The sequence below is a fragment of the Mustela nigripes genome, chromosome 13, assembly GCF_022355385.1.
Source record: "Mustela nigripes isolate SB6536 chromosome 13, MUSNIG.SB6536, whole genome shotgun sequence".
NCBI classification, from domain to species: Eukaryota; Metazoa; Chordata; class Mammalia; order Carnivora; family Mustelidae; genus Mustela; species Mustela nigripes.
Genome location: NC_081569.1, coordinates 52927330 through 52940625, shown reverse-complemented (window position 1 = coordinate 52940625; position 13296 = coordinate 52927330). Strand labels below are relative to the sequence as shown.

General features: G+C 41.8%; 1 protein-coding gene across 1 annotated transcript in view; it reads left to right on the top strand.

Moving 5' to 3' along the window:
- The window catches only part of RYR3 (ryanodine receptor 3), a 355591-nt gene that overhangs the window by 225736 nt on the left and 116559 nt on the right, over positions 1 to 13296 (top strand). Inside the window, 2 exon segments of the mRNA XM_059372112.1 lie at positions 9751 to 9931; positions 11112 to 11217. Coding sequence (XP_059228095.1) covers positions 9751 to 9931; positions 11112 to 11217 — 287 coding nt within the window.

The window sequence follows — 13296 nt, the reverse complement described above, 5'->3', positions numbered from 1 at the left end:
GGGGGGAGGGGGTTTGGGAGAAGGGGGTGGGATTATGGACATTGGGGAGGGTATGTGCTTTGGTGAATGCTGTGAAGTGTGTAAACCTCGTGATTCACAGACCTGTACCCCTGGGGATAAAAATATAGGTTTATAAAAAATTTTTAAAAAATGAAAATTTTTAAAAAAACGAAAAGAGCTTCAAAGGGTCAAGTTTCCCAGATGCATAGATGCAGGAAAGGTGATCCAGCTGGGGAGTGGCATGAGCAGTGGCCTCAAGACTAAAGCATGCTGTGCTCAGGAAATAGCAGGCTCTGTTGATCTGTTGATCTGGAGGACAGATGGGTGGATGATAGTGGCAAGAGATGAGGTTTAAAAGGTAGGTAGGCAGCTGTAGCAGAACCTAAATGCTAAGCTGAGATTAGATTCAGTGTGCGGAGAACTGGGAAACCTTTTTAACTAGAGAGAGATTGACAGTAACCACTGGGAACTTCTGTGCCCAGTTAAAATAATGAGTTTCTAAATTATAATGGTGGTGGTAGGAATGGAATGGGGGAGATACATTTGAAAGAAATTACAGAGACCGTGTTTCTCCAACTAGGTGATGATGATGATTATGGTGGTTGGGCCTGGTTGCATTGATAAAAAGAAATAGAAGTCACATTGAAGCTTAGAGATTTAAGCACGGGGAGAAAAAAAATAAAGATGTGAGAGGTGCCTGGGTGGCTCAGCTTATTAAGGATCCAACTCTTGATTTTTGGCTCAGGTCATGATCAGTTGTGAGATTGAGCCCCACATAGGCCACCATGCTGGGTGTGGAGCCTGCTTGAGATTTTCTCTCCCTCTACCTCTGTTCTTCCCCTCTTCCTCTTAAAAAAGAAAGGGGGGAAGGGAGGGAGGAAGAGGGATGTGAAAAAGAGAAAATGGTTTATAATAGAAGATAATGAGCTTGGTTCCATTCAGACCAGTGATTCACTGATTTTGCAGTGTGTGACCCCAAACGGGGATGCCCTGATTATGGGGTTATAGGATAGAGATCAGTCAGTCAGCAGACTGGGACTGAAGAGACTTGTAGATCATCTGTAGTTGAAATAGTAGGAGTAGATGTCCCAGGAGAAACACAAAAGAGAGAGAGAGATGCAGAGTGTGAGAAAGAAACGTTAGAATCTTCTTAAACTCCTAAAGAAGAAGAAAGAGTGCTTTAAGCACAATGGAGTGTTATGGAAGACTTTGGGCTAGAGAGCAGATTGTCTGGGGTACAAATATAGCTCTGTCACTTACTAGTTTTGCAAAGTTAGGCAAGTTACTTAAACTTTCCTAGCCTCAGTTTGTGTGTGTATGTCTTCATGTTAAGTAGAGAAAACAATAGTATGCACTTCACAGAGTTGTTGTAAGGGTTAAATGGAATAATCTATGGGAAACTTAGATTAGCAGAGTGCCAGAAATGTAGTAAGCATGCAGTCATGATAGTTGTCATTGTCGTTCATGGTCTTTACAAGGTTATTAGGGCATTCGAAATGGGAAGACTCTAATGAGTAGATTCTTTAGCGATCTCAAAGCCATTTATAAATTTTCATGTCTAAAAAATGATTAAGAAGGACTTTTTGTGGCTTATTCTCAGCAGTGAAAGATAAAGGTATTGTAGATGATCATGGTAGGTGAGGGGAGTGGTCATGATGGCTAATGATAGGTGGTGGCAGGTGGCAATGGTGGATGATAGTGGGGTGGTGATAGTGGGTCGTGATTGGTGATGATGTTGTTGGGGATATATGATGGTTAAGTAGTGGTCATAGAAGCTCTTTGGGTTGATTGAAGTGGGTGCTGGTTAGTGACACGAGGCATGGTGATGGTTGTGGGTACCGATGAGTGACAATGGGGTGCTCATAATGGGCGATGGTGAAATGTAATGGTTGGGTGGTGGATTGACACAGTGGAGTGTGGGGGTGACTGTGGGGGGTGGGTGAGTGATGATGGAGTTGGTGAGGATGGTGGTGGTGATGGTAGCATCTAACCCTTATTGAGCACTTATCAAAGCACTTTAGGACATATTAACTCACATAATACAAAAATCCAATGAAATAGGTACAGTTATCTTTATATTACAGAAAAAGACCCAGTTGCTTAGAGGGGTTAAGGGCCTTGTCCAGAATCACACAGCTAGTAGGACGTAAAGCCAGGATTCGAACCAGAGCAGTTTGGCCCCAGAGGCCAAACATTACTCATACCATTGTGCAGTATTGTCTGGGTAGTATGGCCTTTCTAATGAATGAACAAAAAGAAAGAGCATTTTCTCCTCTGAGCTGTTCAAAAATTGCAGCATTGTTTAATTACTATTGGGTACTAATGTTTTAAAAAAAAAAATTTTTTTTAAGCCAAATCAAAAACTCTTGCTATATCAAAATAATAGAATTGGAAAATTCTTTCTAACATTATTTTCCTAGTCTCTCTTAATGTTTGTATTAAATCTTCTTAAATAAGATTTGTCTTTAAAAGAAACTTCTTAAAGCATATAATTTTCTCTACTTTTTTTTATTAGCTTGCTCGGAAGCCTTGGGTTGTGTTTTACTCTGGGAGTAATGAAGCTGAGAAGCTTCTATTTACCCAGCAGTTGTAAACTTTATAACCAGTCTAGACACAGATGCATCTGAGTGTCTGATTAACTCTTTCCAAGGAGGAAAGATTTCCTACCAATCCACATGAAAAAGGGGAAAGTTATTCTGTGCTTCCTTTGAGTCCCTGGAGTATTTTAGTGATGTCTTCCCCTGGCTATAAACTTAGTTGTGAGGGACACAATATTCCTAGCTTTGTTGAGCCTGTTTTCCTAGGCAGATTTATCATCAGTGGCCATAATTTAGGTACCTATTAATTGACATGTGAAGTATATAGGACAGGCCGAGAGATGTGATAAGAGACATGCTCAAACAACCCTGAAGCATAAGTCAAAGCCAGAAACAGAGGAAACCTAAGTGGAATTATGAGACACATACATGGAATAATTACTAAAAACTCTGTAACCGACAACACCTATCTACATAGTGACACATATGACTGCTGGCATGCCAAAAATGACAGTGTTCATTGGAATCTGGTAGAGTGGGAATACCAGGGGTGGGGGGGGCAGGTTAAGTGTTGAATAACATCTTGAAGAAACAAAGGGACAGAGTTTAACAGAGTAGTGTGGTCAGCGCATACTCAGAGGCCCTTGATCTAGGAGACATGAATCTTTTAAGATATATCAATTTTATCTCAGTAAAGCTGGAAAAAAAAATCAGGGTCAAAAGCACAAAATAGCATGGTTATCTTTGAAGGGCACAGTAGATCTAGATGCTTAAAAGAATCAGCTGGGTGGTTTCCATCCATATATTTATGTTATCAGGGTCAGAAAGTGTGATCGATACTGAAGACTAGGGATGGTTAGGGTTAAAATGTGTGAGACATTGTTCTTATTCTCACATTTCAATATAGTTGGAAAGATTAAGCAAACTTTTGAAAAACTGACCAGGAGTAAAAGATTTAAATAACAGTTTAAGACAATTGTAAACAACATCACAGTGTTATACTCAGGAGACACTTCAGGCTGTTGTGGTGAGAGAAGAGAGAATATGAGGTGCAATTGAGATATGGCTAATGGGGTTAGGTACTTAATGTCTGAGTTACAACATCTCACCAATTATAAGGCTTGAAAAATCTTTTCTACACCACCTTCCTCATTCTCCCAGTGGACCTGCTTGAGTCCCTATGCCTGCGAAGGAGAAGGAAATCAGTTATTAGGATCAAGATGGGCTTATAGTGACAAGAAAATGTGACTTCATCTGTAAAAACTCCAAGTGAAATTGTAAAAGCCCAGAGATAGTCAAAACAACACAAGTAATAGAAAATTGTTGAACACTACATCTAAAACTAATGACGTACTATATGCTGGCTAACTGAATATAATAAAGGAAAGAAGGAAGGAAAGGAGGGAGAGAGAAAAGGAAGGAAGGAAAGAGAGAAAGAAAGAAAAAAAGAAAATTACTCAAAATAAAGAAGCCAATGGCAAATGAATGCCCAGAGCATCAAAATGAGGAAATCTGGCTGGAGTGAAAAGCTGTGAGGCCCTGTTATTTTCATTCTAGTAAATTATTCAGCATATCTCCTCCACTGCTGCCTGTGGGATCCCAGCAGTGGTGATGGCTGAGCATTTTGGCATGAGCCGAAGTGTTCTGAATCCATATGTACATGGGCTCTTTATCAATCATTTTATTGATAACCTACATAATACTGTAGGTTTTAATTGAAATAGTAAAGCAGGGCAAAAGCTTGCTTCATCAGCATTATTCCCCCAAAGTGACAGTATTATGATTCTGACATTCATCACAAATTGATTTTCATCAGCTCGGTAAGAATACCCTTAGTTAATAGGCAGGCTCTGTTTTGTTAGAGAACACCTCAACTCTGACTCCAGGTTTCAGTCTCATTCAAGTTTTATTTAACACATTTCATGAAAAGCCATGTGAATCCAAACTCTAGTTACATGGGACACATTTTAGTGGGATTCTGAATCTAAATGCTAGCCTCCAGAATTTCTGGGCTACTCTACCATTCCATCCTGTAAGACTTTCATTCAGTCTCTTAGCTTTAAATTCCACATGCTTGCGAATGATCTCCCAAATAAGCATTGCCATCCTTTTTCCCTTTCATGAGCCCCAGACTTGTGTAACCTGCTGACTACTTGATATTTCTACTTGAACGTTGAATAGGCACTTCAAATTCTGTAGATGTTAGGGCTAAATTTGTATATCCACCCCAAACTTGTTCTCTAGCTTCCCCACCTCCCTAGCCAGCACTGCTAATTTTGCAGATACTCAAAAGTCTTAGGTGACATCTTCCATTCTGACTTTTTCCTTATCCCCACATTCAGTCCACTTCAAATTCTATAGACTCGATGTCTAAGAGTTACCTGGAATCCATCAACTTGGACTTCTCTCCATCTCTACTGGCCACATCCTACTCCAAACCATCATAACCTTCTACCTGGACCACTGTAGCTGCATAGAAACGATTTCCCTGTTTCTACTCTCAGCCTGTATTAATTGGCCTCTGCTACATAACAAAAAAACTTTATAGTCTCAATGGTATAGAGAGTAATAAGCATTTATTTCTTGTTCACATATCTGTAAGACATTTGGGAACTCTGCTGCATGTATGTAGACTTTCTGGGGCTTTTCTGTTCCACTCATCTCATTCTGGGGTCCAGGATTGCCTGTCTTCTACACTGCTTGTCCACCTGACTTAGATCAGTGACTAGTGAGTAATGTGAGCTTAATGAATAGTTGAATTAAAGACCAAATGGGCAAGCAGTTCTTTGTTTGCTGTCTGTGCTGCCATAGTAGTTTATGACATACGCCCAGCTCCTTCCACTGTATAAGTTAGAAAGCCCTAAGGAGGGAATCATATGTCTCAACCACTTGGAATGACTCGGTTCATGCAAGTTGCCAACCACATTTCAAAGTTGGCTTTTACCAAAAAAAGATTTTGGGTCCTGGCCATCACCCCTACATTGTTATTCTGTAAATTAAGACATTCTATATGCCTTTTTGCTGGGCATTTGCTCCAGTATTCATTCTTACCACACCAAGACTTGATTGGGGATTATGTTCTTTTCCTTAAGACTGATTGAAATCTGAGGAAATGTACAGCCCAGGCTCTTACAAACAAAGGCTGATAGCTGATCTGGTAATGGATGGTCACCCTCAGCTCTCTATCTTGTCATTTCAGATATCTGTCTTGATTCTATTCATTTATTCAATGGAGTCTATTTGTTTATTCAAAGAAGTTTTTTTGAACACCTATGATGTGTCAGATGGTAATAAGATGCTTGAGCATACAGGGTTAGATAATGTGGACACAGGCACTGTTCTTATTAAATAGTTTGGTGAGAAAAACAGAGATACAAACCATTCCGTGATTAAAGGAAGAGTGCAAGGTGTTTGAGAAGACCTTGTCCTCTAGGGCTTCCAAGAGTGAAGTGGAGCTACGTAGGTCAAGGGTTTATCTGAAGGTAATGGGAAGAAAGAAAACATTCCAGGCAAGGGAACTTGAAACAGGGACTGTAGTCACAACATTTAAAGTAAGAAAATTGATGGGCTGAAAGTAAAATCACTGCATCATGACTAGTTGAGAATGACTGCTTCAGGGTAAAACAGGGAGAATCATTGCCACGTCCATCCAACTTGTCAGGAATGTTGAAAGAAGATAGTAATGTTAAGACAGTGTTGAGAGCCTTTGAAGAAAGGCCCGGAGAACCCCTCACACTCTTATTAAGCTCATTATTCATTTTGGAACTCAAGCAAAACATTGTTCTAAGCCCTTGGGCAAAACTAGTTTACCTCAGATCTCTCTCTCCCTTGAAAAATGCCCTCCAGGTCAGTATTCAGCTTCCCTGTAGCAGGTTTGTTTGGCAGTCCGTCTTGCCAAGCTACAGGTAATTAGGAAAAGAATGTTCTCTCTCTCCACTAATTATACCTTCTTCTCTACTTCTCTACCTTGTGCAGTCTTTGGAAATTCTCTTCCTTTGCTCTCTCTCCAATTAGTGGCAATGGTTGCACTCCAGGTTCCTCCTCTTGCAGGGTGCACTCTGCATCCCCCACAGATGTCCACAATTCAGTAATCAAAGGATGGCTCCCTGGGTCAGTTGTAACAGCTCACCCAATTAGCTCAGATCTGAAGATCTGAGATCTCAGGTAAACTAAGGTTAACTTAGCAAATGAATTTCAATACCAAACTCAGTATAGAACTCAGTCTCAGTTTTTCAAATTCTTTTGTATTTTTTAGTCCATGCCCCATCAAATTCATGATACTGATCATTGTGGGAAGAGCTAGGCTGATGGCAGCATCCTGGTAAAGACCACAGCTGACCCATAGCGTTTCTATCCTGAGAACCACAAGAATCATAGTATGGTATTTAAATAAGCTTGAAAAACAGGATTGGGGGCAGATTGTCCATTTTCGACACTTAAAATTTCCAAGTTTTAGCTTCATTATTATAATGAAAAGTGACAACTGGGAGCACGGATTAAAGTTTTAGAGGCCAACAACATTTGGAAGTAGTGAACTTTGAGTTATGTCCATAAATATTTGAGAGATTATTTACTCTCAAATACATAGAGTCTCCTCGTGCTTTTCTTTAACTGTCCCTCCTGTGATTAAGTCAAGTATAAATGCTAGGTTTGAGGGCACCTGGGTGGCTCAGTGGGTTAAGCTGCTGCCTTCGGCTCAGGTCATGATCTCAGGGTCCTGGGATCGAGTCCCGCATCGGGCTCTCTGCTCGGCAGGGAGCCTGCTTTCTCCTCTCTCTCTCTCTGCCTGCCTCTCTGCCTACTTGTAATCTCTCTCTGTCAAATAAATAAATAAAATCTTTAAAAAAAAAAAAAAAGCTAGGTTTGACTAGTGGTTGACTGGCATTGGAAAGCATGGCCCTAGGGCTTAGCATCATCATTTTATCTTCCTCAAATTGCACAAGGCTACTTGGTTTTTCTCTCTCACTGATTCTTTCCACCGTATTGTCACTGTGATTATTTTAGCCTTTTTGCATCTCCTGAGAATTTTCTTCATGTGGATTCTGGTTTCATAAAAACATTCTGTTTTATATATTAGATGAAACTTGGAGAAGAGCTTCTTCATAAAAATTTTAGTCTTTTAAAGAATTGAGTTTTAAGACAGTAAGTGCATGCCAGTGAGCTATTCAAATTCAGTTGAATGAAATATTTTCCAAATCTAGTTACGCAGTGCTAAAACTTACATGGTATGTATTTATAATCTTGAATTTTACTTGAAATTCAGGCAGTTGGGTGACCAAAAAGGATGTCAGCGGGCCAAGCTCAAGGCCAGGACTATAGCTGTGATAGAGGGTGGGCTTTCCAGAGCCATGAGTCACGTCAAGTGTGTTCAAGTGTGAGTTCATGTGAGAGCTGAGTGTAAGTTGATTTCAAACACTGGGGCAGCAGGCTCAGCCCTTCTGATTCTCTGGACATAATGGAAGAAATTTCTGCATGTGGGGTAGACTAATAGACTCTAAAAAACCAGAAGGTGCATGAGTACCTCAGTAAGGCAACTGAGACCTGGAGAGGCAGTGCACCATGCTTGCCTACATAGTGATTTGCTAAAAAGCTGGAAGAGAAGCCAAGGTTTCTGGGTTCCTATTCTACTGCTCTACTTACACCACTTCTAAGTTGATTCGTAGAAGTTTTCATTAAACAGAGCTTAACTCCTGTGATGGTTTTAAAATATGTCTATAAATTCTTCAGTAGCATCTCCCTCCAAAAGATAGATTCATCTCCCTTGGAGTGTGAGCTGGACTCAGTGAGTCATTTCTAATGAATAGGGTATGGCAGAAGTGACAGAATGCAACAAGGTTGTAAAAGGCATCACAGCTTCTACCTCATTCTCTCGGATCATTTGCTCTGTGGGAAGCCAGCTGGTGTGTTGTGAGAACACTCTGGCAGCCCCATGGAGAGGTCACATGGTGAGGAACTGAAGCCTCCTGCCAACAGCTGTGTGTGTGTGTGTGTGTGTGTGTGTGTGCACACACAAGGAAGCCGCTACTTCATGCCGAGTCACGCCTTCCTAAGACTGTGGTACTAGCCAGCATTTTGACGGTGTCCTCATGGGAGACCCCATGCCAGGACCACCTCACATAGTTACTCCCAAATTCCTGACCTACAGAAACAATGAGATAATACATGGTTATTGTGTTTGCCAGCTAAGATGTGAAGTCATTTTAGGCAAGAAAAAATAATTACGACAACAGTGCATCAAGATGCAACCTCTTTAAGCTTAGTCCTCCAAGGATATCTGATGATCTTGTAGAAAAAAATTTTCGTCAGCCTTCATCCAATACACAACATCAAAAAAGTCTTTTCTCAGAGTCTTAGCCCAGGGATAAATTCTCAACACAAATTAAGATTTCATCTGAGACGAAAAATGTGTTTCATGAAGTTGTTTGAACAAGCTGTAAAACTGCTTTCGGTGACAAGTATTTTCTCTGAGAGGCACTGGCTCCCCCTCCCTGACTGTTCCCAGTTCCATTGCTTCATCACTGCTTTGGGAAATGAGCCCTGTCTTAGTTGTCCATGTTCTTCCAAAGAGATATACCAGCAGAATACAATTCTCCAACCTTCAGCTTCCCAGAGATATACTTAGGAACAACAAAGATATCTTTACCAAGTAAATTATCTGGATAAATAATGTCATAAATGCCCTGATGTCCATTCACACAGACTTGGTTGTTTTGAGGTACATGTTTAGACTCTGAGAAGGCATTTGGGGGGCTGACATGTTTCCTCAGATGTTAACTGAGGCACATCAGCTCGAATTACCATTTTACCTCTTCTCAGGGAAGGAAGAAGATATGTTTTAGCAGCCTCTCATGGAGTTAACAAAGATGTCAAGTTCTATGTCCTCTGAGTCACCCATGACTGAATCAGTAATCTGGGGAAGACTCAGTAGTGCATGTCTCACTTTCTGAGCATCTAAATTTGTGAAATAATCACAGCACAAAACCCTAAACTTAAAAGTAAGATTCTGTTCTGTGTTGGTTAACATTAATACTTCAAAAAGCAGGTCTAGACTTAATTTATCAAATCTCACCTTTCTCTCTATCAGTATTACCTCCTAATTTAACAAATGAATGACGAGCTCAAGCCAGTACTGTTCTCCCAACCTCGTCGATTAGAAATAAAGTCTGGGGTTGTCCATTCCAATAAAAAGGAAATAATGCCCCTTTTCACTTAGGTGAAAGTGTGGAAGAAAATGCTAGTGTCGTGGTCAAGCTGCTCATCAGACGCCCGGAGTGCTTCGGCCCAGCCCTGCGAGGTGAAGGAGGAAACGGTCTGTTGGCGGCCATGCAGGGCGCCATTAAGATCTCTGAGAACCCAGCCCTCGACCTTCCCTCTCAGGGATACAAGAGAGAAGTGTAAGTGAATGGAATTACCTTGTGGCACTGGTGTAGCTGGTGAGATCCCAAAGAGCGTCAGTACCTAGGTTATTCAGGAAGTGTCATGTCAGTAACTTCCCCCCTGGTGGGGAGAGCACAGGTTCTTCAGCTGTAGTTAAAACATTTTAAATCACTTTGTCAAGCGTATTGCTATTTTGACTGTCCCAATAATCCTAGTGATCAGGATCACCTTCACCCCTTTGCACTTCTATTCAACTCCTACACCTACAGGCAGATCAAGGCATCTGCAAGCTCTTTCAGCCACCACCACACCTCCCTATGGCAGCACTACAGAAGGAAGCTCCAGGAGCTAAAGGCTGGACTGACCAAGGTTAGGGTCACGGTCTCACTTCAGCCCATTCCCTTCAGAATTTAAACCTCAGTGCCTCCTCTCTTACCTTGCTTTTAAAAAGAGGTAATACCCTCTACTTTCTCTTCTGAAAGTGTTTTGCTTTAATTCCTTAGGTTAAAAAGAGGGCTGCAGGATGTGAAAAACCACAGCATCAATAATCCCGGTATCTAAAGTTTCAGAATGTAGTTGGTGATTATGCCCAGCTCCCTTGGCTCTATCATAGCCTCTGGATTAGACCCCAGAATCTAGAGAATGGGTATGACCCAATGAGAACAACTCTAGCCAGATGGGGTTTTTGTTTGGTTTTGGTTTTGGTTATTCATTCTGGTAGGTGATCTGGTAGAACTAGAAGGAACCCAAAACATAATCTTCCTCATGGTACACGAGAAAAAAACAAGGCTAAGGTCATATAGCTTTTTAGCAACAGAGCGAGGGCATGGACTTACCTTCTGACTTCTTGTCTCGTATGCTTTCCGTGTACATTTGAGAAGGGAAACAGGATGAGTGATTGGTAGGAGCTTTGGGGATTACTGTGCCAGTCCCTGGGTACAGATGGACTGCAAGCAGCTCATGGCAGTATTCAGGCCTTAAGGTTTAGAGGACCCTAGGAATACCACAGACAAATATTTGGGTCCTTTGAGCTTACTGATTAAAACCACCTTGTTGGGAGAGGAGATGTTCCCGGGAGAGGCTGTGTGGTGCTCGGGAGGAGCAGAGTGTTTCCATGTCAAGCCGCTCCTGTCTAATAACACAGCCACACCTGCCAGACTTCCTCACATCTCTGCCATGTTGGTTCTCTCCCCGCAGCATGGAGGACGGTGAAGATGAAGAGATCGTACACATGGGCAACGCCATTATGTCTTTTTATTCAGCTCTTATAGATCTCCTGGGCCGCTGTGCGCCTGAAATGCACGTGAGTTCTCAGAGGGCAACTTTGAGGGGCTTGAGTGAAGAGCACTGGAGGTTCCCTGAATGTAATTTCTTCTTCAGTCTCTGGCATTTGCTAATGCGCCTTTCTCTCAGTTCTTTCCAGCTAACATCAAAAGTTGTTTCCGTCTCTTGTAGCTGATTCTGCAACCTAAAAAAATGTCTCCTGAGCAAGTCCCTGTGTGTGTGATTTCTCTGTGGTGCTAGTTGGACACATCCCCCACATATTCTATCTCAGAAGCTCCTAAAAATTATGTTTCCATATCCTTCAATAGAGGCAGAATGTGACCAACTTGATTCTTGACTCCGGCCATTAGGACACTCCGCATGGAAAATCCTCTTTTCTCAATGCCTGTAGTATGAGACACCAGAAAGGCAGTCTCTCTCCATGGTTCATGTTTGATTATTTTCCAGAGATAAGCTTTGCAGGCATCTGGGAAAAGATGGTTCTGTTTTTAAGGCATGCTTCTCAGGCCTCCAGTTTTAACCTAAAAATTTGTGTTCTTCCTCTTCCCTTTTCACCTCTGTTTGGGGCAGAAAGAGAGGGACCTTATTTCACAGAAGCCCTCAAGTCATAAGGGAGGAAATAATTGCTTTTTCTATCAAAATGGAAAATGTTTAAAAATTTTTTAATTACAAAATGTATTTGGTAATTCTTTCAAAGTACTGTTTGATTTGCTCATTTGAGTCTCTGGCGTCTGCCTGCCTCTCGGGCCTGCTCATTGCATTTGGATTATTCCAAGGTGTCTCCCCGAAAAGTGCTTGCATTACAGATTGGGTTGATAGAAACAGTGATATCTGATATTGATGAGATTGTGTATTTGGTCACTGACAAGTAAGCAGTAGATATGTTGTATTTTTAAGAATATTAACCAAAGACAGGACGCATTCAAGTAGTGGCTTTCAAACTTTTTGATGAAAAAATTGTTTTAGCTATAGTAAGAAATAATACCTTTCATTACCACCTACTATACATATATTCCAGGAACAAAATTTACCCTTACTGTAGACAGTGTGCTCTAATATTTGCCATTCTGTACTAATCTACTTCATGCTTTTGAATGCAAGTCACAACCCACCAATGTGATTTTACAACCATTAATTGGTTATAACCTGTAGGTTAGGACACTGCACGAAAGCATTCACTCTTATCTTTCTTCCAGTATGTCATGGGTTTGCCTAAAACACAATCTAGCCCATTTGCAAATCCATATACATGAGTTTAGGGAGACTTTTATAATATGGTAGCATCTAGGTTAAAAGTACTGTGGATAGAAGAAAGTTTAAATCTTGATAGGGGAGCCTGATCAGAATTCTTAACTGAAGGTTCTAGTTCCTACTGTGTGGTAAACCAACCTTATCCACGAGGCCTATCTTCATCTTCATAAAGGCATCTCTATGCCTTTGAACAAATAAAGGAAGCTTGAAAGGGACAAGGGAAATACTGGGGTGTTCTGCAGTCTGGGAGTAGGATGGGACAGGTGTCAGTTCCCCTGATCACCTGTTATTACTTCCGAAAGCAACTGGCTTGTTCTCAGGAAGACCCCCACCTCAGGGGACTGCTAAGCCCATCAGAGAGCCCCATCTGGCAAGGACGTCCCTCCTTCCTTACAGCCCCTCTGCTTCAACACTGTATACACATACCCCTTCTCAGCACCCATCCCTTGGGCCCCTATTCTGTAAGTGGTAGTGGGACTGTAGGTGCCATCGTCACTGGCAGCCTCCCCTTTACCCACAGGAATGGGAGGTGGCAGTAGGCTAAGTGCAGAGGCATTGTTCCCGTGGGGCCTCCAAGAGCCATGTCCCAGCACACCTTCCAGCTGACGGGGGCACACTGCAGCTTGAGCTCATAACCCACTGCCCCCATGTCCCCCATGTTCTCCATGTTCAGCGGGGCAGGGTTCACCTGTACATGCTCTTTGGCCCCTTCGTGGTTGAAGGCATCAGGTTCTCCATCTCTGGGTAACTCCACTGAGATGCTCACATCCTCTATGACATCCAAGCCCCTCTTGCCCAGCTGCAGGCCATGCATTAATCACTCTTTTAGGAAACGAAATTCATCGGT